At 45.3% G+C, this 25,709-nt stretch overlaps 1 protein-coding gene across 2 annotated transcripts in view; it reads left to right on the forward strand.

Annotated features, from left to right (window-relative positions):
* Nucleotides 1–22,843, forward strand: part of SLC35G2 (solute carrier family 35 member G2) — a 97,531-nt gene extending 74,688 nt beyond the window's left edge. For both annotated transcript variants that reach the window (XR_012232422.1, XM_073576503.1), the window contains one exon: nt 20,470–22,843. Coding sequence is in view for 1 of the 2 variants with exons in the window: in XM_073576503.1 (XP_073432604.1) it covers nt 20,470–20,556 (87 nt within the window). In the remaining variant the exon portion in view is untranslated. The remainder of the gene's footprint in view (nt 1–20,469) is intronic.
* Nucleotides 22,844–25,709: the final 2,866 nt, after the last annotated feature.

Here is a 25,709-nt window from a genome sequence, read left to right on the forward strand (position 1 = left end):
CTGTATATAGGGAGTTATGTGCAGGCTCATACTGTATGAACCCACTCATAGCTCCCTATATACAGTACGAGCCCCACATAGGCCCTAAGATAAAGTATGAGCATCTACATAACTAACCATTTAATAAACAGGTAAAAGACATAATATATGTGGGGGCAAGAAGTAACTAGCCTAAATAAGTACAAAAAATCATATTCCCACATACATATAAATATATTTATATATTAGGACTAAACAGGAAAACTGCACAATTTTGAAATAGCACCAATGAGAAAAAGCAGTCAAAAATCCATAAAATAAACCATTTTATTGAAATCACATATATAAAAAAGGACACTACAGTACATGGAATGGGGAGGGGAAATATCTAAACGTGCACAGTGGTGCAAAGGATCAAACACACCGTATCCACAATCCCAGGATTAACCTAGAGTATACTAATGGTCAATATATGTCCCTGATAAGGGGTTAAAGGCAGCTTATCATGGGCACACCAGTGTATAGAATGTACAAATGATCAATATCTATCCCTAGTAAGTGGTTAAAGCGGCTCATCATAGACACACCAGTATGTAGGCTAAAAGCTCAACCATCGCTGTTGCCCATAAATCCCTAGCAAGGCATAATGAAGAAAATTACAGAGCAAATGCTCAAAACAAGTGCCCTGTCAGCATCATCAATATTAAGGCAGCGTCAGTTGCCCAAGTCCATAAAGAAAGGACTCCTATAAAGCAGGTGCTAGAAATAAGCATCACAGTAACACCTCAGATGCTGCATTGGCGTCATTACCTTGGTGCAGTGAAGGCGGGGAGGTAGATCCAGTCCCCAACGCCCGTTTCGGAGCCGCAGCTCCTTCCTCAGGGGAAGTGGTAAGTGGGCGCAACCACCCAGTTTAAGTAGCGCGCCCACCGGAAGTCCCACCAGCGTGTACGCTGCCCGCCAATCAGAGGTCGAATCGTCACCACGGTGACCCTGAATACACGCGGGCCCACGTGATCAGACGCCGCCGGGTGGGAGGAGTCAACCAGCCGATCAACAGACAGCGCACACGCGCAATGGATGTGACTATAAAACCACCATTTTGATTGAGGGCAAATTGAAGGGCAGGAATCGACAAATATAATACAACAAGATAAAAGCCATGTGAAATATTCAAATAAAGCCGCATAGTGCCTAAGAGAGGAAACACAATATAGCCACTATGCAGAGCAAAGATTAAGATAGAAAAAAAAAAAAAAAAGGCGCATACACAGTTGGGTATAAACAATATTAAATCTACACTAAAAAGACATGTAGGAATTTGAAAATACTAAAGCCTATACCCGCAATTAATACTGGTACATGTAATCATATAATGCATACAAAATTGTATTAGCAGCAAAGTTGTAAAAAGGTGCAACGTACATATGCCAGATATAGACACCTATATACATGTTAGTAAACTAGAATAGTCTAGCATACAAAATATGCACTAGCTATTACAGTAGCATATTAAAGCAGAATATATGTATATGTGTAGCTCCTCTTATCCACACAGCAAGAGATATATAACACAAACAATAATGATGTGAAATAAACATATATTGACGCATCATACTACATCAACAAAATAAGTGGGTCAATTCAGGCCGATTGTCTTCAATATCTTCGAACAAACTCCGGACTTCATCCACAATCTCCAAGAAGATAGATGATGTATATAGATTACTACAAAAATAAAAAGATAAAATGAATAAAACAGCAAAAACCACAGTGATCACGTGGACGCTCAACAGGACATGACTACAGGAATGGGACATATGAAATATTTTCGTTCAATCCATATGGTTGGATGGTAGCTAATGTCCAGATCCACCTAGTTTCGGACCTGGCTAAGCGATTGAACAATTTACCTCCCATTATATTAATGTTAAGGGCATCAATGCCCCGAACACTAAGTAACGTGGCATTACACCCATGATATTCCTTAAAATGTCTAGGCAGAGTTTTCAAACTCGAGTTGTCAGTGCAGGCAGAGGCGACCTGTATACCCAAGACATGTTCTCTTGTACAGACCTTCAATTGCCGTGTAGTCATACCCACATAGATTAAACCGCAGGGACACGTAGCATCACGTATTGAGTGGTACATGATATACGATGCTTAACAGTAAATGTCTTAGTACCATCATAGTTAGTAAATGAGGTACTCCGTACAATATTGGGGCAGGCCACACATCTGCCGCATGGAGCACATCCCTGCCTAGCCGGAATATCATCCAGAAAGGTGTGTGCTCGATGGTCAACATAGTGACTGGCTACCAATTGATCCCTCAAGTTTCTAGCCCTCCTAAAGGTGATGGATGGATATTCCAGGAGAAATTTACTTAGAACTGGATCAACCTTAAGGATGGGCCAAGCTCTTGCCATAGCATCACACATCAACCCATGTTGCGAGTGAAAGGAAGTGACAAAGCGAACCGTGTCATTCCCTACAGATCTATTACGATTCCTGTAGAGCAGGTCATTGCGAAATGCATGCTTCGCACGTAGATAGGCCCTTTTGACACTCCGTCTACTATAGCCGCGTGTCAAAAAACGTGTTTTCAATTCATTAGCTCTAAATTCGAAATCCGCATCGGTGGAACAAATGCGGCGGAGTCGCAAGAACTGCCCCACCGGAATGGCCTTAATGAGATGATGGGGATGGCAAGAGGAGCCATGGAGTAGGGTATTAGTAGATGTTTCCTTACGGTAAATATCCGTTTGGATTATACCTCCCACATCCTTTCGAATAGACACATCCAAAAAGTTGATTTCAGTCGGATCCCATACCAACGTAAGTTTGATATTAAGATCATTACTGTTCAAAGTGGACACAAATTGCTGAAGGTCGATGGAGCTGCCCTGAAAGATAAAGAAGATATCGTCAATGTAGCGTGCCCATAACTGGACACGCTCAATCAACCCCTCTCCATCAGACAGGAAGAGGTCCCTTTCCCACAGCCCCAGGAAGAGGTTGGCATAGGACGGCGCAAAGGCCGCACCCATGGCAGTCCCCTGGAGCTGTAGGTAGAATGACCCCTTAAACACAAAAAAATTGTTGTGTGTGAGAGTGAACTCCAAGAGCTCCAGGATGAGGTCTCTAAGTCCTGTTGAAAGGGTATATGTTGTAAGAAAAAAACGGACGGCACGCAATCCATCCACGTGCTTAATGCTGGTATATAGAGACTCAACATCAACTGAAGCAAAAAGAGAATCACTCTCCATACAGAGTCCATCGACCTTCCTCAATAGATCTCCTGTGTCCTTAAGGAAAGAGGGGAGACTGGATACTAGTGGCTGAAGATGATGATCTATCCATTTATTGATATTTTCAAGAAAATTCCCTCGTCCAGATATAATAGGTCTACCTGGTGGTGACTTGATGTCCTTATGGACTTTAGGCAAAAGATACAATGTTGCTATAGTGGGCTCTTTAACGATAAGTGCCAAAGCCAGCTGTCTGGTGACAATGCCATTGATCACGGCCTTATTTACAATCCGGTCTAACTTATCAGCAAATGCAGAGAGGGGGTTATATGTCAATTTTTTGTAACATTCCAAAGTGTCTATATCTGGCATATGTACGTTGCACCTTTTTACAACTTTGCTGCTAATAGAATTTTGTATGCATTATATGAATACATGTACCATTATTAATTGCGGGTATAGGCTTTAGTATTTTCAAATTCCTACATGTCTTTTTAGTGTAGATTTAATATTGTTTATACACATCTGTGTATGCGCCTTTTTTTTTTTCTATCTTAATCTTTGCTCTGCATAGTGGCTATATTGTGTTTCCTCTCTTAGGCACTATGCGGCTTTATTTGAATATTTCACATGGCTTTTATCTTGTTGTATTACATTTGTAGATTCCTGCCCTTCAATTTGCCCTCAATCAAAATGGTGGTTTTATAGTCACATCCATTGCGCGTGTGCGCTGTCTGTTGATCGGCTGGTTGACTCCTCCCACCCGGCGGCGTCTGATCACGTGGGCCCGCGTGTATTCAGCATCGCCGTCGTGACGATTCGACCTCTGATTGGCGGGCAGTGTACACGCTGGTGGGACTTCCGGTGGGCGCGCTACTTAAACTGGGTGGTTGCGCCTACTTACCACGCCCCCTGAGGAAGGAGCTGCGGCTCCGAAACGCGTGTTGGGGACTGGATCTACCACACCGCCTTCACTGAACCCAGTTAATGACGCCAATGCAGCATCTGAGGTGTTACTGTGATGCTTATTTCTAGCACCTGCTTTATAGGAGTCCTTTCTTTATGGACTTGGGCAACTGACGCTGCCTTAATATTGATGATGCTGACAGGGCGCTTGTTTTGAGCATTTGCTCTGTAATTTTCTTCATTATGCCGTGCTAGGGATTTATGGGCAACAGCGATGGTTGAGCTTTTAGCCTACATACTGGTGTGTCTATGATGAGCCGCTTTAATCCCTTACTAGGGATAGATATTGATCATTTGTACATTCTATACACTGGTGTGCCCATGATAAGCTGCCTTTAACCCCTTATCAGGGACATATATTGACCATTTGTATACTCTAGGTTAATCCTGGGATTGTGGATACGGTGTGTTTGATCCTTTGCACCACTGTGCACGTTTAGATATTTCCCCTCCCCATTCCATGCACTGTAGTGTCCTTTTTTATATATGTGATTTCAATAAAATGGTTTATTTTATGGATTTTTGACTGCTTTTTCTCATTGGTGCTATAACTAACCATTTACAGTATAAGCCCCACATAGCTCCTTATATACCATAGAAGCCCCCATATAGCCTCCTATATTCAGTATGAGCCTGCACATAGCTCCCTAGATGCAGTATGAGCCCTTACATTCTCCCAATATACAATATGATCCTGCACATAGCTTCCTATACACAGTATGAGTCCTCACATAGCTCCCTATATACAGTATGAGCCACACATAGCCTCCTATATACAGTTTGAACCCGCACATAGCTCCATATATAATACAATGAGTACACAAAAATGCCCAAACCTCAAAAAGACTCTTTTCATATATCACACAAAAACAGTTTTTTGTGCAAAAAAATATAATTTTTATTGATCTATAAAAGCACATGTAAATTCAAAACCGGTGAGTATATATAAGGTGAAAAACTGAGTAGCACATCCACTCGACACATATTGCCACAAAACATCACCCAAGCAAGATGATCAAAAAAGCAGGGTCTAGCACAGGAAAAAATTATTACAGGGCTATAAGCAAATGCTTAGTAGTAAAACGCCTGTTCGTAATCAAAGTGCCAAAGTCATGCAGGACTAGTGTGCAAATATCATGTTATATCAAACCGGCAGAAAAACTCCCCACACACACTAATACATCCTCCCAAATGCAAGAGGGTAACCACCCTGTCCGTCCTATATATTGCAGCTATGCCAGATGATCATACTGGTGGTGTAAGTATGCAATTTTTTTTGCACAAAAAACTGTTTTTGTGTGATATATAAAAAGAGTCTTTTTGAGGTTTGGGCATTTTTGTGTACTCATTGTATTTTGTAGGTTTGGTATATTAAAGAGTTGCCCGGTTACGGATTTTTTATAAGATGTGATGATCAATAATAGGTATGAAACTCGGTGTTGAAATAGCTCCATATATACAGTATGATCCTGCACATACCTCCCTATATGAGGTATGAACACACACATAGCTCCATATATACAATATGATCCTGCACATAGCTCCCTATATACAGTATGAGCCCTCACATAGCTTCCTATATACAGTTTGAACCCGCATATAGCTCCCTATATACAGTATGAGCCCTCACATAGCTTCCTATATACAATTGTAAAGAGAAAATTCCAGCTCACCTATGTTCAATTCAGCATGTGGAATTAATCTTGGGCAGTGCACTGAGTGCTGTGTTGGCAGCAAGCAGGAGAAACAAAGTGAAAATCCCAGCATCATGTCCACTGATAAAAAAAATGTGCTTTCTTTATTAAATCATAGTGACTAATCATATGATTAAGAACCATTTGATTTGAAACTTGTAAGGTCACCCCTCTGTTCATACCTTACCTGAATTTCAATGTGATAAAAAATGCAGTATGAGCCCCAACATAGCTCCCTATATACAATATTGTGAGCAGGTTGCTGGATGCAGTAACGGACAGGAGGCAGAGCAAGGGTTAACGATAATTTTACTTGAACAGGGGGATAATCCACGCAGGGAGGATAAGGGAGAGACAGGGGTATGGCAGATGATATGAGCACAATAGATGTGCAGAGTGAGGTAATAATGGTAATAAGTATAGCAACTGTTCATTAAAGGTTAACTTATCAGTCTGACGGCTTCCTGCCTACAGAATCCTAAGTTCCAACGATGGCGCCAATGCTGTCAGATGAGTCCAGTGTCATCTTGCAGGCATTGATGATCTGGTTCCTGGCGGTGTTGGTGAGTCCTTGAGGTCTTGTGCGGGGTCCTGTGTCCAGGATTCGTGATGCAAAGTGAAGTGCAGTCTTTAACACTGCCGGGGCTTGACAAAGCTCGGCAGAAGTATGTGGGTGAAAGCAGATACAGTTCTCAATGAGTCGCCCGGTCTTTCTTAGGCGGCATGCGCGCGGTATCTACTGACCTGGAGCGTTGAGAACCTTCTGCTGCGGGAGCCAATGGACATACGGCAGTTCTCTGGTCACAGTCACTGTACCTGGCAGCAAGGATTCTATAGCACGGGCCTGCGCTATCACGGTGCTCAGAGGACGGAGCACTAAACTTTCCCTGCTGCGCGCTGTGTGTTCCCACCAAGTCTCCCTGCTTTTTTGCGTGCTCTCCCCTTTTTAGCTTAGCTACGCCCCCTGCTGTCGAGTGCAAAGGTCGGTCCGGGTTTCTAAGCTTTCCCACGGACAACAAAGGTGACAGCCCTGACAGTTCCGGACTTGGCGCAAGAGAGGTACCCCTGGTCTGGTCCTTCTTCTTACAATATGACCCTTCACACATCTCCCTTTATACAGAGTGAGCTCCCACATAACCCGCTCTATACAGTATGAGCCCGCATATAGCGCCCTAGATAAAAACGCTATTAACCTGCAGATGTGGGATCAATCTGCAGGTTGATAGCGTTAGTAATGTGTCTGGCAGCTGCATTTAGCCACAGGGAGAAAATCAGCATTTAGCTTGAGGGAGAAAATTAACTTTATTCCCCCCCTCAGCTTTCCGGATTCAGTCACGGGGGGGAAGTGCCTGATGGTGTCAGTCACTGCTTTGAGAATACAACTGTGCATAACCGCACACCTAGCCCTGACTAACAGGCAGCCCCAATGCAAAGCAAGTGTCAGTCAGTGTCAGGGGAGCGATTACAGCAACTGCTCTGTATGCTCAAGAGTCAAGAGCGGTGACTGAACCAGGACCGGCACCACCCCGTTACTGAAACTGGAATGCTGCAGAGGGAATAAAGCTCATTTTCTCCCAGCAGCATTTGGCTATGTGCGGTTGCCGGGCAGGTTATTAATGAAATTAACCTTCAGATTAACCCCATATCTGCAGGTTAATACCATTTTTTTATGGGACAGGATCTCTTTAATATGGGAATGCTGTAAACTCCGTAGCAAAGCAGAGGAAAAGCTCCTCTTCGGTCGCAAGTAGTAGGGCAGGACGCACTGCATGACGTCACTTTAGGAGACATTGCTGGGCACAGCATTGTCTAAAACCCACAGAAATTTCTCAGGTAGTGCAGGTCATCCAGGATGGCACATCAATGCGAGCTGTGGCAAGAAGGGTAGCTGTGTCTGTCAGTAGTATCGAAAGCATGGAGCAGATATCAGGAGGCAGACCAGTACACCAGGAGACATGGAGGGGGCCTTAGGAAGGCAACAACCCAGCAGCAGGAACACTACATCCTCCTCTGTGCAAGGAGGAACAGGAGGAGCAGTGCCACTGCCCTGCAAAATGACCTCCAGCAGGCCACTAACATCTATGTATCTGCTCAAACTGTCAAATACAGACTCCATGAAGGTGATATGAGGACCAGACATCCACAAGTGGGTGTTGTGCCTACAGCCCATCACCATGCTGGGTGATTTGCATTTGCCAGAGAACACTAAGGCTATGTGCCCATGTTGCAGAAATGCTGCGGAATTTTCTGCAGCATTTCCGGAACTCCCAATTGCGGGTAAAATGCATGTGGAATTCACATGCGTTTTCCCGCAAAACACAAGTGTTTTGCAAACGTTTTTAGCTTGCAGAATGCTAGCGCATTTCCAAGTGATTTGAAGCATTGCTTGGAAAAGTGATTGACAGGTTGGTCACACATGTTAAAAATAATTTAAAAAAAAAAAAATTATGGATATACTCACCTCCTGGCGGCCCCCGATCTCCTCAGCGGCGATCCCGGTCCTCATCGGCGCTGGCGGCAACTTCCGTTCCCAGGGATGCATTGAGCGAATGACCTCTGATGACATAGCGTCGCGAGACCGCTACGTCATCAGAGGTCATTCGCGCCATGCATCCCTGGGAACGGAAGTTGCATTCAGCGTCGCTGAGGGCGGGGAGGACTCCGGGGGCCGACAGAGGGTGAGTATATCCATATTTTTTATTTTAATTCTATTTTTTACAGGAATATGGTACCCAGGGCATGGAGGAGAGTCTTCTCTCCTCCAGACCCTGGGTACCATCCGGACATGAAGCGCTCACTTTACGCATGGTGTGCATAGCCACATGTGTAAAGTGAGTGTTTCAATGCAATCCTATGGCGGCGGAATCGCCAGGATTCCACAGAATTAATGGACATGCTGCGGATTTTACCGCTATGCTATTCCGCAGCGGAAAAATCGGCAGCATGAGCACAGCAACTGCAGAATCCCATAGGATTGCATGGCAATGTGTTTTTAAGCGCTTTTTAAGTGTTTCCTCGGCGGCAAAAACGGGGTGGAAACTCTTAAAAAATGCAACGTGGGCACACAGCCTAAGACTTACAGATTCAACATTGGCGCCCTGTGCTTTTCACTGATGAGAGCAGGCTCACACTGGGCACATATGACAGACGTGACAGAGTCTTGAGACGCCGCAGAGAGCATTCTGCTGACTGCAACATCCTCCAGCATGACCAGTTTGGCACTGGGTCAGTAAAGGTGTAGGAAGGCATTTATTTGGAAGGCCGCACAACCCTTCATGTGCTACCCAGAGTTACCCTGACTGCCAGTAGGTACCGGGATGAGATCCACCGACCCATTGGGAAACCATATGCAGGTGCACTGTGCCCTGGATGACATCTGATTCAAAACAATGCTAGACCTCATGTGGCTGGAGTGTGTCAGCAGTTTCTGCATGATGAAGGCTTTGATAAAATGGACTGGCCTGCCCATTCCCCAGACCTGAATCCACTCTGGAACATCAAGTCTTGATCCATCTAACAATGCCACATTGCACCACAGACTGTCCAGGGGTTGACTGATGCTTTAATCCAGGCCTGGGAAGAAATCCTTTAGGAGAACATCAACTTCCTCATCAGGAGCATGCCCAGGTGTTGTAGGGAGGTCATACAGGCACATGGAGGCCACACACACTACTGAGCATCATTTCCTTGTGCATTTCCAGTGAAGTTGGAACAGCCTGTAATTTGATTTTCCACTTTGATTTTGAGTATCATTCCAAATCCAGACTTCCATGGGACATTAATTTTGATTTAAATCGATCATTTTTATGTTTTATTGTTATAAACGCATTCCACTATGTAATGAATAAAGATTTGCAAATTGAATATTTCATTCAGTGATATCTAGGATGTGGCATTTTAATTTTCAATATTCTTTTTGATCAGTATATATACAGTGGGGCAAAAAAATATTTAGTCAGTCAGCAATAGTGCAAGTTCCACCACTTAAAAAGATGAGAGGCGTCTGTAATTTACATCATAGGTAGACCTCAACTATGGGAGACAAACTGAGAAAAAAAAATCCGGAAAATCACATTGTCTGTTTTTTTTTCATTTTATTTGCATATTATGGTGGAAAATAAGTATTTGGTCAGAAACAAGCAATCAAGATTTCTGGCTCTCACAGACCTGTAACTTCTTCTTTAAGAGTCTCCTCTTTCCTCCACTCATTACCTGTAGTAATGGCACCTGTTTAAACTTGTTATCAGTATAAAAAGACACCTGTGCACACCCTCAAACAGTCTGACTCCAAACTCCACTATGGTGAAGACCAAAGAGCTGTCAAAGGACACCAGAAACAAAATTGTAGCCCTGCACCAGGCTGGGAAGACTGAATCTGCAATAGCCAACCAGCTTGGAGTGAAGAAATCAACTGTGAGAGCAATAATTAGAAAATGGAAGACATTCAAGACACTGATAATCTCCCTCGATCTGGTGCTCCACGCAAAATCCCACCCCGTGGGGTCAGAATGATCACAAGAACGGTGAGCAAAAATCCCAGAACCACGCGGGGGGACCTAGTGAATGAACTGCAGAGAGCTGGGACCAATGTAACAAGGCCTACCATAAGTAACACACTACGCCACCATGGACTCAGATCCTGCAGTGCCAGACGTGTCCCACTGCTTAAGCCTGTACATGTCCGGGCCCGTCTGAAGTTTGCTAGAGAGCATTTGGATGATCCAGAGGAGTTTTGGGAGAATGTCCTATGGTCTGATGAAACCAAACTGGAACTGTTTGGTAGAAACACAACTTGCCGTGTTTGGAGGAAAAAGAGTACCGAGTTGCATCCATCAAACACCATACCTACTGTAAAGCATGGTGGTGGAAACATTATGCTTTGGGGCTGTTTCTCTGCAAAGGGGCCAGGACGACTGATCCGGGTACATGAAAGAATGAATGGGGCCATGTATCGTGAGATTTTGAGTGCAAACCTCCTTCCATCAGCAAGGGCATTGAAGATGAAACGTGGCTGGGTCTTTCAACATGACAATGATCCAAAGCACACCGCCAGGGCAACGAAGGAGTGGCTTCGTAAGAAGCATTTCAAGGTCCTGGAGTGGCCTAGCCAGTCTCCAGATCTCAACCCTATAGAAAACCTTTGGAGGGAGTTGAAAGTCCGTGTTGCCAAGCGAAAAGCCAAAAACATCACTGCTCTAGAGGAGATCTGCATGGAGGAATGGGCCAACATACCAACAACAGTGTGTGGCAACCTTGTGAAGACTTACAGAAAACGTTTGACCTCTGTCATTGCCAACAAAGGATATATCACAAAGTATTGAGATGAAATTTTGTTTCTGACCAAATACTTATTTTCCACCATAATATGCAAATAAAATGAAAAAAAACCAGACAATGTGATTTTCTGGATTTTTTTTTCTCAGTTTGTCTCCCATAGTTGAGGTCTACCTATGATGTAAATTACAGACGCCTCTCATCTTTTTAAGTGGTGGAACTTGCACTATTGCTGACTGACTAAATACTTTTTTGCCCCACTGTATATATATATATATATATATATATATATATATATATATATATATATACTAACTTGGCCCATGCAAAATTTTCGCACATTGGTCGTCGGGGGCGCAGGCAATTTCAGAAAAAGCAAGCTGGTCAGATGTAAATGTATTTCATGAGCTGATGAACACAGACGGTTATTTATGTATTTATATCTGTAGACTGGTAATACAATACATTTTTTTGATAAGTAGAGGCCAAAAAATGTTTTCCGGTTGAGGTGCCACCTGCAGGTCATTGTGTCTTTCTGCAGGTTTATGAAAATGAATGTTTAAACTGTATTTAGTGATAAAATCATGAATGTGTGGTTTGTTTGGCTGTTTTCTTGCTAAAGGGAGCAAGTTTACCTTTCAAATGGTGTATCATGTGTGTGGGGGGCGAAGTAATGAGCGAAAAAGCAGTGCATGTTTGCAGATGTGTTGGTAATGTGCTTTGCGGTACTGTGGTGCCACCTGCAGGTCATTTTTCCTTACTGCATGTTTATCAAAATTAATGTTTAAACTGTATTTTGTGATCAAATCGTGAATGTGTGGTTTGTTTGGCTATTTTCTTGCTGAAGGGGGAAAGTTTACCTGTCAAATGGTGTGTGTGGGTGCAGTATGAACGGGGATACAAAGAAATCACCGAAAAACAGTGTTTAGAAATAATAGAATAGATTATGTAAGACAGCGCTTACTGTATGTGTTGGGGGACACTCGCTTGGCAACGGGATCTAAGCTCACAGGGCAGGTTTTCTCCCACAGTCTATCCGGCTTATTCAGATATCATAAATTGCAACCGTAGGCCATGTTGCACATCACAGACCAAATATAGTCCATAGCACTTCATAATGTATGGATTTACCTCGCAGTCACTAAAAACACGGTGGACTTCTCACTTCGTCCCGTTATCGTGGGTGACCGCACACTGAACAGTTCATTACATATTTCAAAGGAACATAATTAACACCGACAGTCTTTTCCAATGACAGATACTTCTCTGCCATTATTATAACCCCCTTTCTGGAGTTACCTTCAGTGGCGGATTATAATGAGGTCAATCTGGGCGGCAGCCCAGGACCCAGTGGTTAAGGGGGGCCCACCAGCCCAGGGAAAATTGGCCCATTATAATCCGCCACCATAGCGCCACGTCCCCCCATGTACCGACCCATTTTTCGTCCTCCCAGACCCACCGGCCACCGCAGCGCCAGCCCCTCACTGATAGATCCGTGCTCTGTGCGCACAGGACCTGTGATGAGGTCACAGGAGGGGAGGAGTCAGGGGTCACATGATCAGGGGCTTCAGTCGGAGCCGTGTGTGTGGGCGAGGTGTGCAGAGTAGAGCCGCGCGTGTGTGCGAGGTGTACAGAGCGGTGCGTGTGCGAGGTGTACGGAGCAGAGCCGCAAATGTGCGAGGTGTGCGAGGTGTATGGAGCAGAGCTGCACATGTGCGAGGTGTACAGAGCGGAGCCGCATGCGTGTGAGGTGTATGGAGAGGAGCCACGCGTGTACGAGGTGTACGGAGCGGAGCCGCGTGTGTGTACGAGGTGTACGGAGCGAAGCCGCGTGTGTGGATGGAGCGAAGCCGCGTATGTGTACGATGTGTACGGAGCGGAGCCGCGTGTGTACGAGGTGTACGGAAAGGGGCCCTGTGTGTACAAAGTGTACAGAGCTGAGCCATGTGTTTACGGAGCGGAGCCCGGTGTATACGAGGTGTATGGAGCAAAGCCGCATGTGTACAAGGTTTACAGAGCAGAGCTGTGTGTGTACAAGGTGTACAGAGCGTGGCCGCGTGTGTATAAGGTGTACAGACCAGAGCCACATGTGTGCAAGGTTTACGGAGTGGAGCCATGTGTGTGCGAGGTGTACGGAGCGGAGCCGTGTGTGTACGAGGCATACAAAGCGGAACCATGTGTGTATGAGGTGAGCGCAGACATGCGTGTACAAGGTGTATGATGGGGAGCATTCATACCTCCCAACAGTCCCAGATTTTGAGAGTCTGCCCCACTGCCCCGATCGGGAGCTTACTTTTTCCGCGGAGACAGGAGTATACGGCGGAGCCCCGAGGAGCACTTGAAAACTTGCATGTGACGTTCCATCGGAAGTGACGTGCTGGAAGCTGACCGGACGAGATTGTGACAGAACCATGGAGGTAATTCATGGAATGCTTCAGATCATCACCATGTCCTCCTCTGACAGCGTGGACAGCGGGATTGCCTTGGACTCGGGGATGTCGGCCATGTGAGTGGATCATGATATGTCCTGCACCAGGAGGCTCAGGTGGGCACTACAATGTGAGCTGGGCTGCTATAGTATCCTTATAGAATCTTTCTTTCTTTCCCCTCTTTCCTTGTCTTTCTTTCTCTGTTCTTTCTTTCTTTCATTCACTTTCTGTTATTTCCCCTCTTTCTTTCTCTCTCCTTCTCTGTTCTTTCTTTCTTTCTTTCCTCTTTCTTTTTTCTCTCTTTGTTCTTTCTTTCACCTCTTTCTTTCTCTTTCTTTTTCTTTCTTTCTTTCTCTTTGTTCCCTCTTTCCCCTCTTTCTCTCTCCCTCTCTGTTCTTTCTTTCCCCTTTCTTTCTTTCTTTTTTTCTCTCTGTTCTTTCTTTCCCCTCTTTCTTTCTCTTTCTTTCTTTCTTTCTTTCTTTCCTTCTTTCTCTCTGTCCTTTCATTCCCCTCTTTCTTTCTCTCTCCCTCTCAGTTCTTTCTTTCTTTCCCCTGTTTCTTTTTTCTCTGTTCTTTTTTCTGTCCCCTCTTTCTTTCTCTCTGTTCTTTCTTCCTTTCTCTCTGTTTCTGTTTTTTTTTCTCTCTCTCTGTTCTTTCTTTTCCTCAGTACCAGTCAGTGTGCCCACAGTACCAGTCACTGTGCCCATAATGCCAGCCACTATGCCCTCAGTACCAGTAAGTGCTAAATGGGCGTGGTTTGGGCGTGGGCATGGGTGTGATTAGTTGTGAAATAGGTGTAGTCGGGCAGAAGGTAACCAATCATCATAGTGGAAGTCGTCTGTTTCCATCAACTTTGTTATATGTGGGCAGTGGGCACCTCTAGTAAGGTGGGCATGAGATGGCGGGTCTTGTCATCTCTGCCTCACACATAAGTTACTATGAGGTGTACTTTATTCCTGCCACATTTCTTTCTTGGCCTACTGAGAGAAATGTTTTGACCAGCTGAAAGTTATACAACCTGAGGATTGTGCATGTGTGCGCTGCCTGCATGTAGTAATATGTGTGTGTATATATATATATATATATATTTACTTACTCCGACCCCTATATAAACCCTGCCCCTCCGACCGCCGTCCACTTTGCCATGCTCCAGTTCCTATCCTGGGGTCTTTTTTGTCCCCCCCTTGGTCCTCCACATGCTGAACATCTAGGACATGACTAACATTGCGCAATGTGCGCTTGTTCGTCACCAGCTGCAGCGTCGTGTTCAGTGTGTGAGAAAACAGCAACTTGTCTGTGACGTTAACCCCTCTGCTGCCATGTTGGGCACAGCCTGTATTGAGGAGCGTCTCTTCCTGTGTATCTGGCCACAGGCTGCACATCAGAGGCTGCTTCTTCTATCTGGGGAAGTTCATGAAGCAGAAGCCTCTGTGTGACTGTGAAGTAACTTGTCTGACAGGTCATGGGTCCAGGTCAGCAGGTGATTGCAGACTATTAGGTCATTTCGATGTTAGGTAAAGGTGAGTCAGGACTAGATGTTGGGTGGAAGCCTTCCAGTATTTGTAAGGCCTCTTGCACACGCTGAGTATTTGGTGAGTTTTTACCTCAGTATTTATAAGGCTTTGTGCACACGCTGAGTATTTGGTGCGTTTTTTGCTCAGTATTTGTAAGGCCTCATGGACATGCTGAGTATTTGGTGTTTTTTACCTCAGTATTTGTGAGGCTTCGTGCACACGTTGCCTATTTGCTGAGTTTTTTACCTCAGTATTTAACCCCTTCCCGTCTCTTGACGCACCGTATGCGGCATGAAAACTAGTGACTTCCCGACCCCGTCACATGACCGGGGGGCCCACAGAGTCTAAACAGCCCGGGGCCCTGACTACCCTTAATCCACCCCTGGTTACATTCCTGGAGCTCCTGCTCCACATGCTGACTCCTGTCAGTCCTCTCTCCTGGGGAAGCTGTCTTACTGGGATCACCATCCTTGTAACAAGGGCACTCCTGACAATCCAGACCTTTAGAAGAACGGTAGCTTTCCGATGCATTGCCATCACATACAGCCTCTCCATGTGCTCTTCAGAAAGTCCACTACTTGGACCTTCCAACACACAGGCCTTCAGGTCCATGGCCTCACCATGTGCTTTTCAGGAATTTAATCCTACTCCCAGGATCTTCCAACACAGGTCATCCAGGACTTTCCACTCTGACCATTCAGGTCCATACACTCTCCACGTGTGACCCAAACCCTGGTCACATTATGTAGCTGTAATCACCCCCATAGGTGAGTGGTGTGTGTGGTTAGTCAGTCCCTCCCAGCTCTCCGATTATCTGACTAATCCTGTAAGCCCCCCTTATAAACTACACAAACACTTGTGGAACTACAAGTCCCAGAGCAACAACATTCAAGGCTTACAGCGCAGAATTCCTCTGTGACACATACTGGCCATTTACAATAAAGCGGTCACTGTCTCACCATCAGAGTTACACCTCCATGCGTATCTTGAGGAGCACACACAGCCGCTGGTTCTGAAATGTGCCAAAGCAACTCCACAAAATTTAAGATAAATAGAGAACACAAAAAGTTAAGGTTAGTTTCACATTAGCGCTTGGAGGCGCAGCGGACGCTCACCGTGAAGCTCCGCCCCCTGCCGTGCCTCATCCGGTCAGCTCCGCCTATGGGCGCAAGCCGCTGCATGGGGCCTGTGTACCCTATCTTTAGCACTGGGTACACAGGCTGTGTGCAGGGACAGTTTTGCCGGCGCATTCGCCCTTTTGACGGTGTGACAGCCGCACCAAAATGCAACACGTTGCGTTTGGCGCAGGTTAGCGCATCATCAAAAGGACGCATGTGCCGGCAAAAGCAAACCTGTGCATGGCCTGCGTACACAATGCTAAAGATAGGGTACACAGGCCGCTTGCAGCGGCCTGCGCCCATAGGCGGAGATGACCGGAGGAGGCGCGGCAGGGGGCGGAGCTTCACGGCGAGCGTCTGCTGCGCCTCCAAACGCTAATGTGAAACCAGCCTAATGCTCACATTAGATTGTATTACATACAGTATATTATAATTTGACAAGAGATTTCTAAAAACTTATTAGAAAAGGAGAGAATGCAGTACAAAGAATGGACCACCCAAGCTGACATAGCATATAAGATGAAGCATTAGTGCAAATGCGCATGGCCTTAAACTAGTATAGACACAATGGTCAAATTTATATATAGTATAAGCTGTACCTAATGATATGAGTGCACTAAACCAGAACTAGCAAGCAAGCATGTTAATATACAGGGTGGGTCATTTATATGGACACACCTAAATAAAATGGGAATGGTTGGTGATATCAACTTCCTGTTTGTGGCACATTAGGATATGGGAGGGGGAAAACTTTTCAAGATGGGTGGTGACCATGGCGGCCATTTTGAAGTCGGACATTTTGGATTCAACTTTATCTTCTTCAATGGGAAGAGGGTCATGTGACACATCAAACTTATTGAGAATTTCACAATAAAAACAATGGTGTGCTTGGTTTTAACATAAATTTATTCTTTCATGAGTTATTTATAAGTTTGTCTTGTTTACAGCCATTGACATGTCACAGAGGTTAATACGTTAGGAGCGGATAGAAATTTTTTTGATGTCTGGTGAACGTAGTACCCGGGTCATTGCAGCACCCGGGTCATTGCAGCAGATTTCAGTGCAAGACACCCTACGCAAGAAAACTGTCACAATTCCCATTTTATTTAGGTGTATCCATATAAGTGGTCCACCCTGTACATTGGAGTTCCAGATCTCTTCCCTCCCCCTGATGAAGCAAGACACATAATATTGCAAAACGCATGTTGGGGACTTTTCTCTGGGAGGTCCTAATTACTGGCACAGATTTCTACCATACTCATGGGTATGACCTCATTGAATGCATGCTAATAATCCTATTTGCATAATTAAGACACTATGATGTCTACTATATGTAACATATGGGTCTGCTGTTGTGGATGTTTCTCCAATGTATATTAACATGCTATAATAGTGTCATTTTCTGATCGCACATCCATGAAGGAGTTATCAGCAGCTGACTTCCTGTGTCAGCACATTCAAAGAGAAATGCATTGCAAATTATGAAATCTGATTAACCTGAAGCATAAAGTGCTTTCAAATCCAAAGAATGGGTAAATTTCCAGTGCGGATTTTATCTGCAGTGTGGGTGAGTTTTGCTAAAATCTTACCCACTTTTCTGATGCTGGAACACAGCAGATTTCCGCACATCCACCCAGATGTAGCCGTAATGAACATGTAAGAGTGTTTACAGAACACACACAGATTTGTTTTATGATAATTATTGGGTCATTATTAAATGATGCTCTAGGCACCATTTTTTTATAGCAGTATTCTCTTAGGCCTGTTTCACACTTACGTTGTTGTCTGTCAGTTTCTATCCGCAAAAATGGCGGAAAACGGATCCGTGATCGTTGTGAGAACAATGGATGTCACCGGACCGTTGTTTTGACGGATCCGGTGAAAGTGAAATTTTAAAGGAACCGCAGCCTGGACAGAGAGAAAGAGAGAGAGAGAGAGATAGAGAAAAAAAAAATTGGCGGATTGTGACTGATGTGAAAAAACTGAAGTGTGAAAGAGGCCTTATGAACTTGAAAAAATACCTTGAGACACGCTAATACCATGAAAACACTGCAAATGCAAGCAATAAAGGTCATCAACATATTATTTTTCATATTAGAAATAATTTAATTCTTAGTCCATGTGTGTCAAATAACACCAATATCCATCATCTCTCCGTCGTTCTGTCCCACGCCGTAATCCATGTCTGGGGTATAAATAATTTTCAACCTGGATGCCAAGATGCGACCATCCAGGCTGAGAACCATTGGTGAGTGAGCTGCTGCGCGCGCAGAGTCAGTGACTGGCGGTGACATCATCTAGGTTACCGCCGGTCAGTGAGGCTGCATTCTCAGCAGGGCAGAAGTGTGGTGACCTCAACACCATGGGAAAAAGCCAATGATGAGGTCACCGCAGTTCAAGCTCAGTGTCTTCACAGCAGATCGATCATGATGAGAATTTTTCATGGTGTCAGCCCCCAGCTGTCAGCTTTTGCAAGGCTAGTTGTCAAAAATGGGGGGTCTCCACGCCGTTTGTTTAAATTGTTTATTTAAATAACTAAAAAAACAGCATGGGGATCCCTCTATTGTTGATAAGCAGCATTGCTCAAGCTGACAGCTGAGGGTTGCGGCAGCCAGCTGTGAGTTTTGCCTGGAAAATAGCCAGATTTATTTTTAATTACCGTATTTATCTACAGCGCAGGAGCTGGCTGATGAATACTCCCAGGTCTAGGCTGATAGGAGTAATAGTCCCATTAGCCGCCACCTGCTTTCATTGTTCTCACTTGAATACAACTCTCATCATTCTCCCCTGCTCGTGCTGACCGCCGGCAGAGCAGGGGAGAATGATGAGAGCGTACTTCAGCACCTGGTGCCAGGGAACAATGCTTACTGTACCGCTGCTTCCCAGGTGCCGGGACATGTCACATGGATGATATCTCAGTGTGTCATTCGCGTGCACTTGCGTGGGACGTTTTGCAGTCTGTGCTGACGGTAAAAAACGGACACGTCTACGTGTGGGTCACATGGGCACACGGTCCGTGGAAACACACTGGCATGTGCACAGATCCATTCACTTGAATGGGTGTATGTGTGTAAGTGCCTCCAGTATGTGTGAAAACTGTCACCACACATACCGGAGACACTGACGTGTTTAAGAGCCCTTAAAGTGTTTTTTCTTTTTCAAAATGGCAGCATTGATTCTTTCAGCGTTGCTTCATGGTTTTTATCCATTTGAATGAGTTGGGCCACGTTCACACGTTCAGTATTTGGAGAGTTTTTAACATCAGTATTTGTAAGCCAAAACCAGGAGTGGGTGATAAATCCAGAAGTGGTGATGTGTTTCTATTTATTATACTTTTCCTCTGATTGTTCCATTCCTGGTTTTGGCTTACAGACACTGAGGTAAAAAACTCACCAAATACTGAACATGTGAATGTGGCCTAAGAAAAAAATGCATAAAAACATGCTTATTTTATACAGCATTTTTCTTACCAACACTATGGTTTTTGGTGCAGAAAAATCTACTGCATATACTCAACATGTGCACATACTTTTAGGCCACGTTCACATGAGTATTTGGTGAGTTTTTTACCTCAGTATTTGTAATTCAAAACCAGGAGTGAAACAGTCAGAGGAAAAATATAAATATAACAGAAACACGTCACCACTTCTGTATTTTTGACCCATTCCTTGTTTTGGCTTACAAATACTGAGGTAAAAAAACTCACCAAATGGGATTTATAGAAATCTCCTGCCCTCTGTGCTTTTTTATGTTGCATAAGCTGACCTGCAGGGTGTTCTCGAAATGGACATCATGTCAATTTCTCTTGCGGTACGCTGAGTTTTATGCGTAGATTTTCCCATAGACTTGCATTACATGTGGAAAATACGCAGGTAAAAAACGCACATATGCGTTTTTAGTGCCCTTTCGATTTTGATACGCACAGAAAATGCATAAAATCCACACATGACTGCATCAATAAAGTTTTGTCAAAGCCAAATACCATAAAGTATTAAAAAGCAGCTATAAAATATGACACACCAAAAATACAAATGAAAAAAAAACGCAAGCAACAAAACGCATTTAAAACTGCAAGGAACCTAATTTACATAATAAGTGCAGAAATGCAGAACAAAATCTGCAACATCAAACACTCATTGTGGGAACATAGCCTAAGAATTACTGACTTGTAACATTTAAAGTGCAAAAAAGGGAAATAAAAACCAAAAGACATAGTAACCCATGCGTATTTTTTTTACCCACAGATATCCATGCAGAGAAAATGCCACAAACTGCATCCTGCGCCTGTACAAAAAAAGAAGTCTTACCAAAAGAAAGAAAAGAAGACATGAAAAGACAAGAAAAGACATGAAAAAAGAACCCTCAACCCCCAATTTTTTGTTGTATTTTAGAAAAAAAATTCTGCACGTGAAGGCACCTGTCGCAACTCTGTTGCCAGAATACCAGGGGCTCCTTTCCTGTTCCTAACGCTACACAGGTTACTTCTGATGGTGAAGATGCTGGTGCCACGTACCTTGCTGACCACCTGAATCAGCCCTATATCTGTCCCCCTCCCCCACTAACAAGGAGGGACATACAGGCAGGGCCGGTTTTAGGCAAAGTGGGGCCCTAGGCAAAGTTTAAAATGGGCCCCCAAATGCTAACATATTGAACATCACACAGAAGCATTTCGGTTGTAATTACATGTGCTGAATTCAGGACGCTAAATGAGTGTGATCGACCAATATTGAAATCGTTCAACGCTTGTTTCCAGGCCTCTTTCCAACATCTGAGAAAGAATGATGGGGACAGAACAATCACTAATAGATCAATCACCCCTCATACAATATATATAATACAGCCCCCCATAGAATATAATGTAGCCCCGAATAGAATATAATACAGCCCACCTCCCCATAGAATATAACGTAGCCCCATCAAAGAGTATGATGCAATCCTCCCTCATAAAATATAATACAGCCCCCCATAGAATATAATGCAGCCCACCTCCACATAGTATATAATGCAGCAGCCCGCATAGTATATAGCACAGCCCGCATAGTATATAGCATAGCTCTCATAGTATATAGCACAGCCCGCATAGTATATAGCACTGCCCGTATAGTATATAGCACAGCCTTCATAGTATATAGCACAGCCCGCATACTATATAGCACAGCCCACATAGTATATAGCACAGCCCACATAGTATATAGCACAACCCTCATAGTATATAGCACAGCCCTTATAGTATATAACACAGCCCGCATAGTATATAGCACAGCCTGCATAGTATATAGCACAGCCCGCATAGTAAATAGCACAGCCTGCATAGTAAATAGCACAGCCTGCATAGTAAATAGCACAGCCTGCATAGTAAAGAGCACAGCTCGCATAGTATATAGCACAGCCCACATCCCCCTGCGAGAATGGCCCCACAATCCAGTTGTCACTGTTATAGTAAAAAGACAACACTATCCTCACCTCTACTTGTGCCCATGCTGCTCCCGATTCCTGTCTCAGCGGCTGCACTACTGACACACAGTGAGTGCGCGATGACGTCATCGCGCACCCACAGTGTCAGAGGCAGGGCGGGGAATGATGGGAGAGGGAGCAGATGCCGGTATTGTTCAATGTGGCTGCGGCTCACAGACCCAATAGCGGCTGCGTGATATGCCATTAGCTGGGGGCCCCTGGGGGAGCAGGGGCCCTAGGCAGCTGCCTGGTCTGCCTGCCCCTAACGCCAGCCCTGCATACAGGGATAAATGAAATTACCAAACATACATTCACAATGAACAGAAAGAAACACCGGAGAGAAAAGGAACCAAAACCAAATTGGAGAGGATGAGGATTTTGGGGGTCTAAAAACAGGGTGGCACATGTTAAGGAGCTGAAACTCCTAAACCCTTCATCCAGTTTTAATGTGGATACCCTCAAATGAAAGCTGAAAGTCTGAACTTCAACTGCATCTGAATTGTTTTGTTTAAAATTCATTGTGGTAATGTTTAGAACCAAAAGTAGAAAAATGTTGTCTCTGTCCAAATATATATGGACCTAACTGTACATACACACATACATACACAGACACACACACATACATACACACATACAGACATACACACATACATACACACACAGACATACACACAGACATACACACAGACATACACACACAGACATACACACAGACATACACACAGACACACATACATACATACATACAGACACACATACATACATACACACATACATACACACAGACATACTGTGAGAATCATGTGGGAATAGTGGATGAGGGCAGGTATATCTCACCCAGATACCTTTCCTATGTGGCCTAGTCTGGTCAGTATCTCACCTGGTGACTAATGAATAATGGGAGGCGGATATAAAAGGATGCCAGGTGGTTGTGTGAGTGTCTCAGCCTGGGAACACAGAGAGCCTGTCTGTGTGAGAGACACACGTGAGTGAAAGCAGTGCCCACTGCAACTGTGGTTTGGCTGGATGGGAGAAGCCCGCCAGTTGGTAGTTACTGTAGGTTGTACCTTGTTTAGTTAGTGCCTTACAGGCAAGGATTTGTTTTATGCTTTTTCCTTTATGCATTGCTTTCACCTTTAATAAACCTGACCCAGTGTCAGTTATACCTGGACCCCGGCTGTGTGCCTGAGTTTCATGCTGAATGCACGTGACCTTTGATCCCAGCAAAGGCGATCCCGGAGTGTTTTATCACATTGTGGTGGAGAACGCGGGCATCACGTTGGAAGCATGAGCCTGGAGGACGTGGTGAAAGCGCTGGTACAGTCCACCGCCGTCCAGCAAGAAGCTAATCGGGTGATGATGGCCCAGCTGAAGGAGTTGGTGGACATGACAGCTACCGATCGTTCGCTTCTCCAGCAGGTGGCGCAGCACTTGGCAAGCTTACCTGAAGTTAATCTGGAAGCCGAGTCGAGAGTGATTCACGTGAGTCGGTACTGGCAGAAGATGACGGCCGAAGATGACGTCGAGGCATACCTGACCACGTTTGAACGGACGGCGGTGCGAGAAAAATGGCCGAAGGCACGATGGGCCGGCCTGATTGCCCCATTTCTTTCCGGTGAAGCCCAAAAGGCTTATTATGACTTAGACCCTGAAGCCGCGCAGGACTTTGACAAACTGAAAGCCGAGATCTTGGCCCGGCTAGGAGTGACGACCGCTGTCCGTGCACAGAGAGTGCATCAATGGACTTATCAGCCGGATAAACCACCGCGGTCACAGATGTTCGACCTGATCCACGTGACGAAGAAGTGGCTACAACCTGAGGTGTTGACAGCGCCAGAGATAATACAGAGAGTCGTCATGGACAAATACCTGAGAGCTCTACCGCCAGCCTTGAGGAAGTGGGTAAGCCATGGAAATCCTACGACGGCAGATCAACTGGTGGATCTGGTTGAACGTTACTCCGTGGCGGAAGGACTCCGAGACGACGCTACCCCACCTCGTTCTTCATCATCTCCACGTGGAACCGGTATGACTGTTCCAGGGAGTAGGGGAGAAGGAAAAATCCCTAAGACAGTGGGGGAGGAAAACGGGACTACCCACACTATGAGGCGGAGAGTAACGAACTATGGTCTAAGCAAGGGGCCCGTTAGGTGTTTCCGCTGCCAAGAGATGGGACACATTGCTGCGAACTGTCCGGTCACTACTGAACCCATGCAGTGCGACGTCACAGACTCTAAAAACCGCATGTCTATGGTTGTACGGGTAGTGAGTGTGAATGCCGGTCAAAAGGATGTGGAAAAACACTTGTATGATTTAACTGTTGATGGCAAAAATGTGGTGGCATTGTTAGACTCGGGAAGTGTGGTGACTCTGGTGAAGGCCAGTCTGGTGTCAGCCCCGACTGGACCATCAGACAAATTTTCTGTAACGTGTGTGCATGGAGACACCTGTTTGTACCTCACCACGGTCATATGCATTACTACTTCCTATGGGTCTGTGCAACATAAAGTGGGACTCGTCCCTGCGTTATTGCATGATGTTATCTTGGGCCGGGATTTTCCCCACTTCTGACAATTGTGGGAGAATCAGTTGATGCCCTCGTGTAATAGTGTACATGAATCTTCTCCCAGGGCGCGTGTGGGTCCCAAACCCCTGGAAGAGGTCTCCCCGGAAGACTCGGGGGAAGAGTCTGCTGGAAATGACCTGCAGTTCCCGTTTTCAGTCATGGCGGGTGATACGGAGGAGACCAGGGAAGAGGAGGAGGCCGACAGCCGTCCACCTCCCCGTTTGCCGGATTTGGAAGTTCAGAAAGATGACTTCCAAAGCGAGCAAATAAAGGATCTGTCATGGTTAGGACATGGTTAATGTCCTGTTCTGACAGGGTTAACATTGCCGGCCTCTCTTTGGATCTGGGAGGGGTATTTATGCTCACTCCATACTGGCATTCTCTGTCAGTTATACTGCTATTCTGGTGTGTCTGACCCCTGGTGTGCGTGTACTCTGCATTGTTTGTTTGCTTCCCGTGTATGACCCGGCTTGTTCCTTAACTCTGTACCCCGTCTCTCGTTTTTGGTACCATTGTCTTTTCTGGTTCTGACCTCCTGGCTTGGCTATCATTACTCCGTTACAGTTTACCCCTATTGTACCGTCTAATACCCGTTCTGGTTTTCTGATCTATTGCTACGTCCTGACTATTCTTTCTGTCTAAGCCCTTTGGTACTGTCCTGCTATCTCGTGCTTTGACCCGGCTTGATCTGGTGTCTGTCTCTGTCTATGCTCCTTGGTAACATTGTCCTGTAGTTACCCTTCTAGGAGTTTCCCTGCAGCTCCTAGCTCTGTGGAGCTTAGGCCACGCCCCCAGCAGTCACGTGATTCAGGTCCTGGAGCATGCATTGTCACCACTGCTGCTCGCTCCGCAGGTATCTTTGTGCACAGTCTTTGTATTCAGGACACGCACCCTGGCTCAGTGAGCAAGTGCAGTGCGGTGTTCCTGACAGGATCCTACCCTTTCTCAGGCTAGAACAAATGTAAAAGTGATAAATGGGGTACCCGTAGAACCTGGCTCTAGGCTGGCATATCCTTACATGGTCCTGGAGAATGATTTACTATATCAGATAGAGAAAAAGGGGGAAGACACGGTGCAACTATTAGTCGTGCCAAAACCCTACCGGCAGCAGGTGCTGGACCTGGCCCACGGACATGTGATGGGAGGTCACCTGGGTGTCCAGAAAACCACCAAAAGGATATTACACTGTTTTGATTGGCCAGGCATGCATCACGATATTCGTGTATATTGTGAGTCTTTTCCTGACTGCCAAGCCTCTGCGCCTAAGCCCCGGTTCGGTAGCCCTTTGGTACCTCTACCTATTATTGAGGTCCCGTTTGAAAGGATTGGGATGGATTTAGTTGGGCCCCTTCCGCGGTCTGCACGGGGACACCAACATATCCTGGTCATCTTGGATTATGCCACTCGTTACCCGGAGGCCATCCCTTTTGCGTAACATGGCCACCAAGACAATTGCCAAGGAAC

Source organism: Dendrobates tinctorius, unplaced genomic scaffold (assembly GCF_039654945.1).
Source record: "Dendrobates tinctorius isolate UK_male_01 unplaced genomic scaffold, ASM3965494v1 ptg000049l, whole genome shotgun sequence".
Taxonomy (NCBI): Eukaryota; Metazoa; Chordata; class Amphibia; order Anura; family Dendrobatidae; genus Dendrobates; species Dendrobates tinctorius.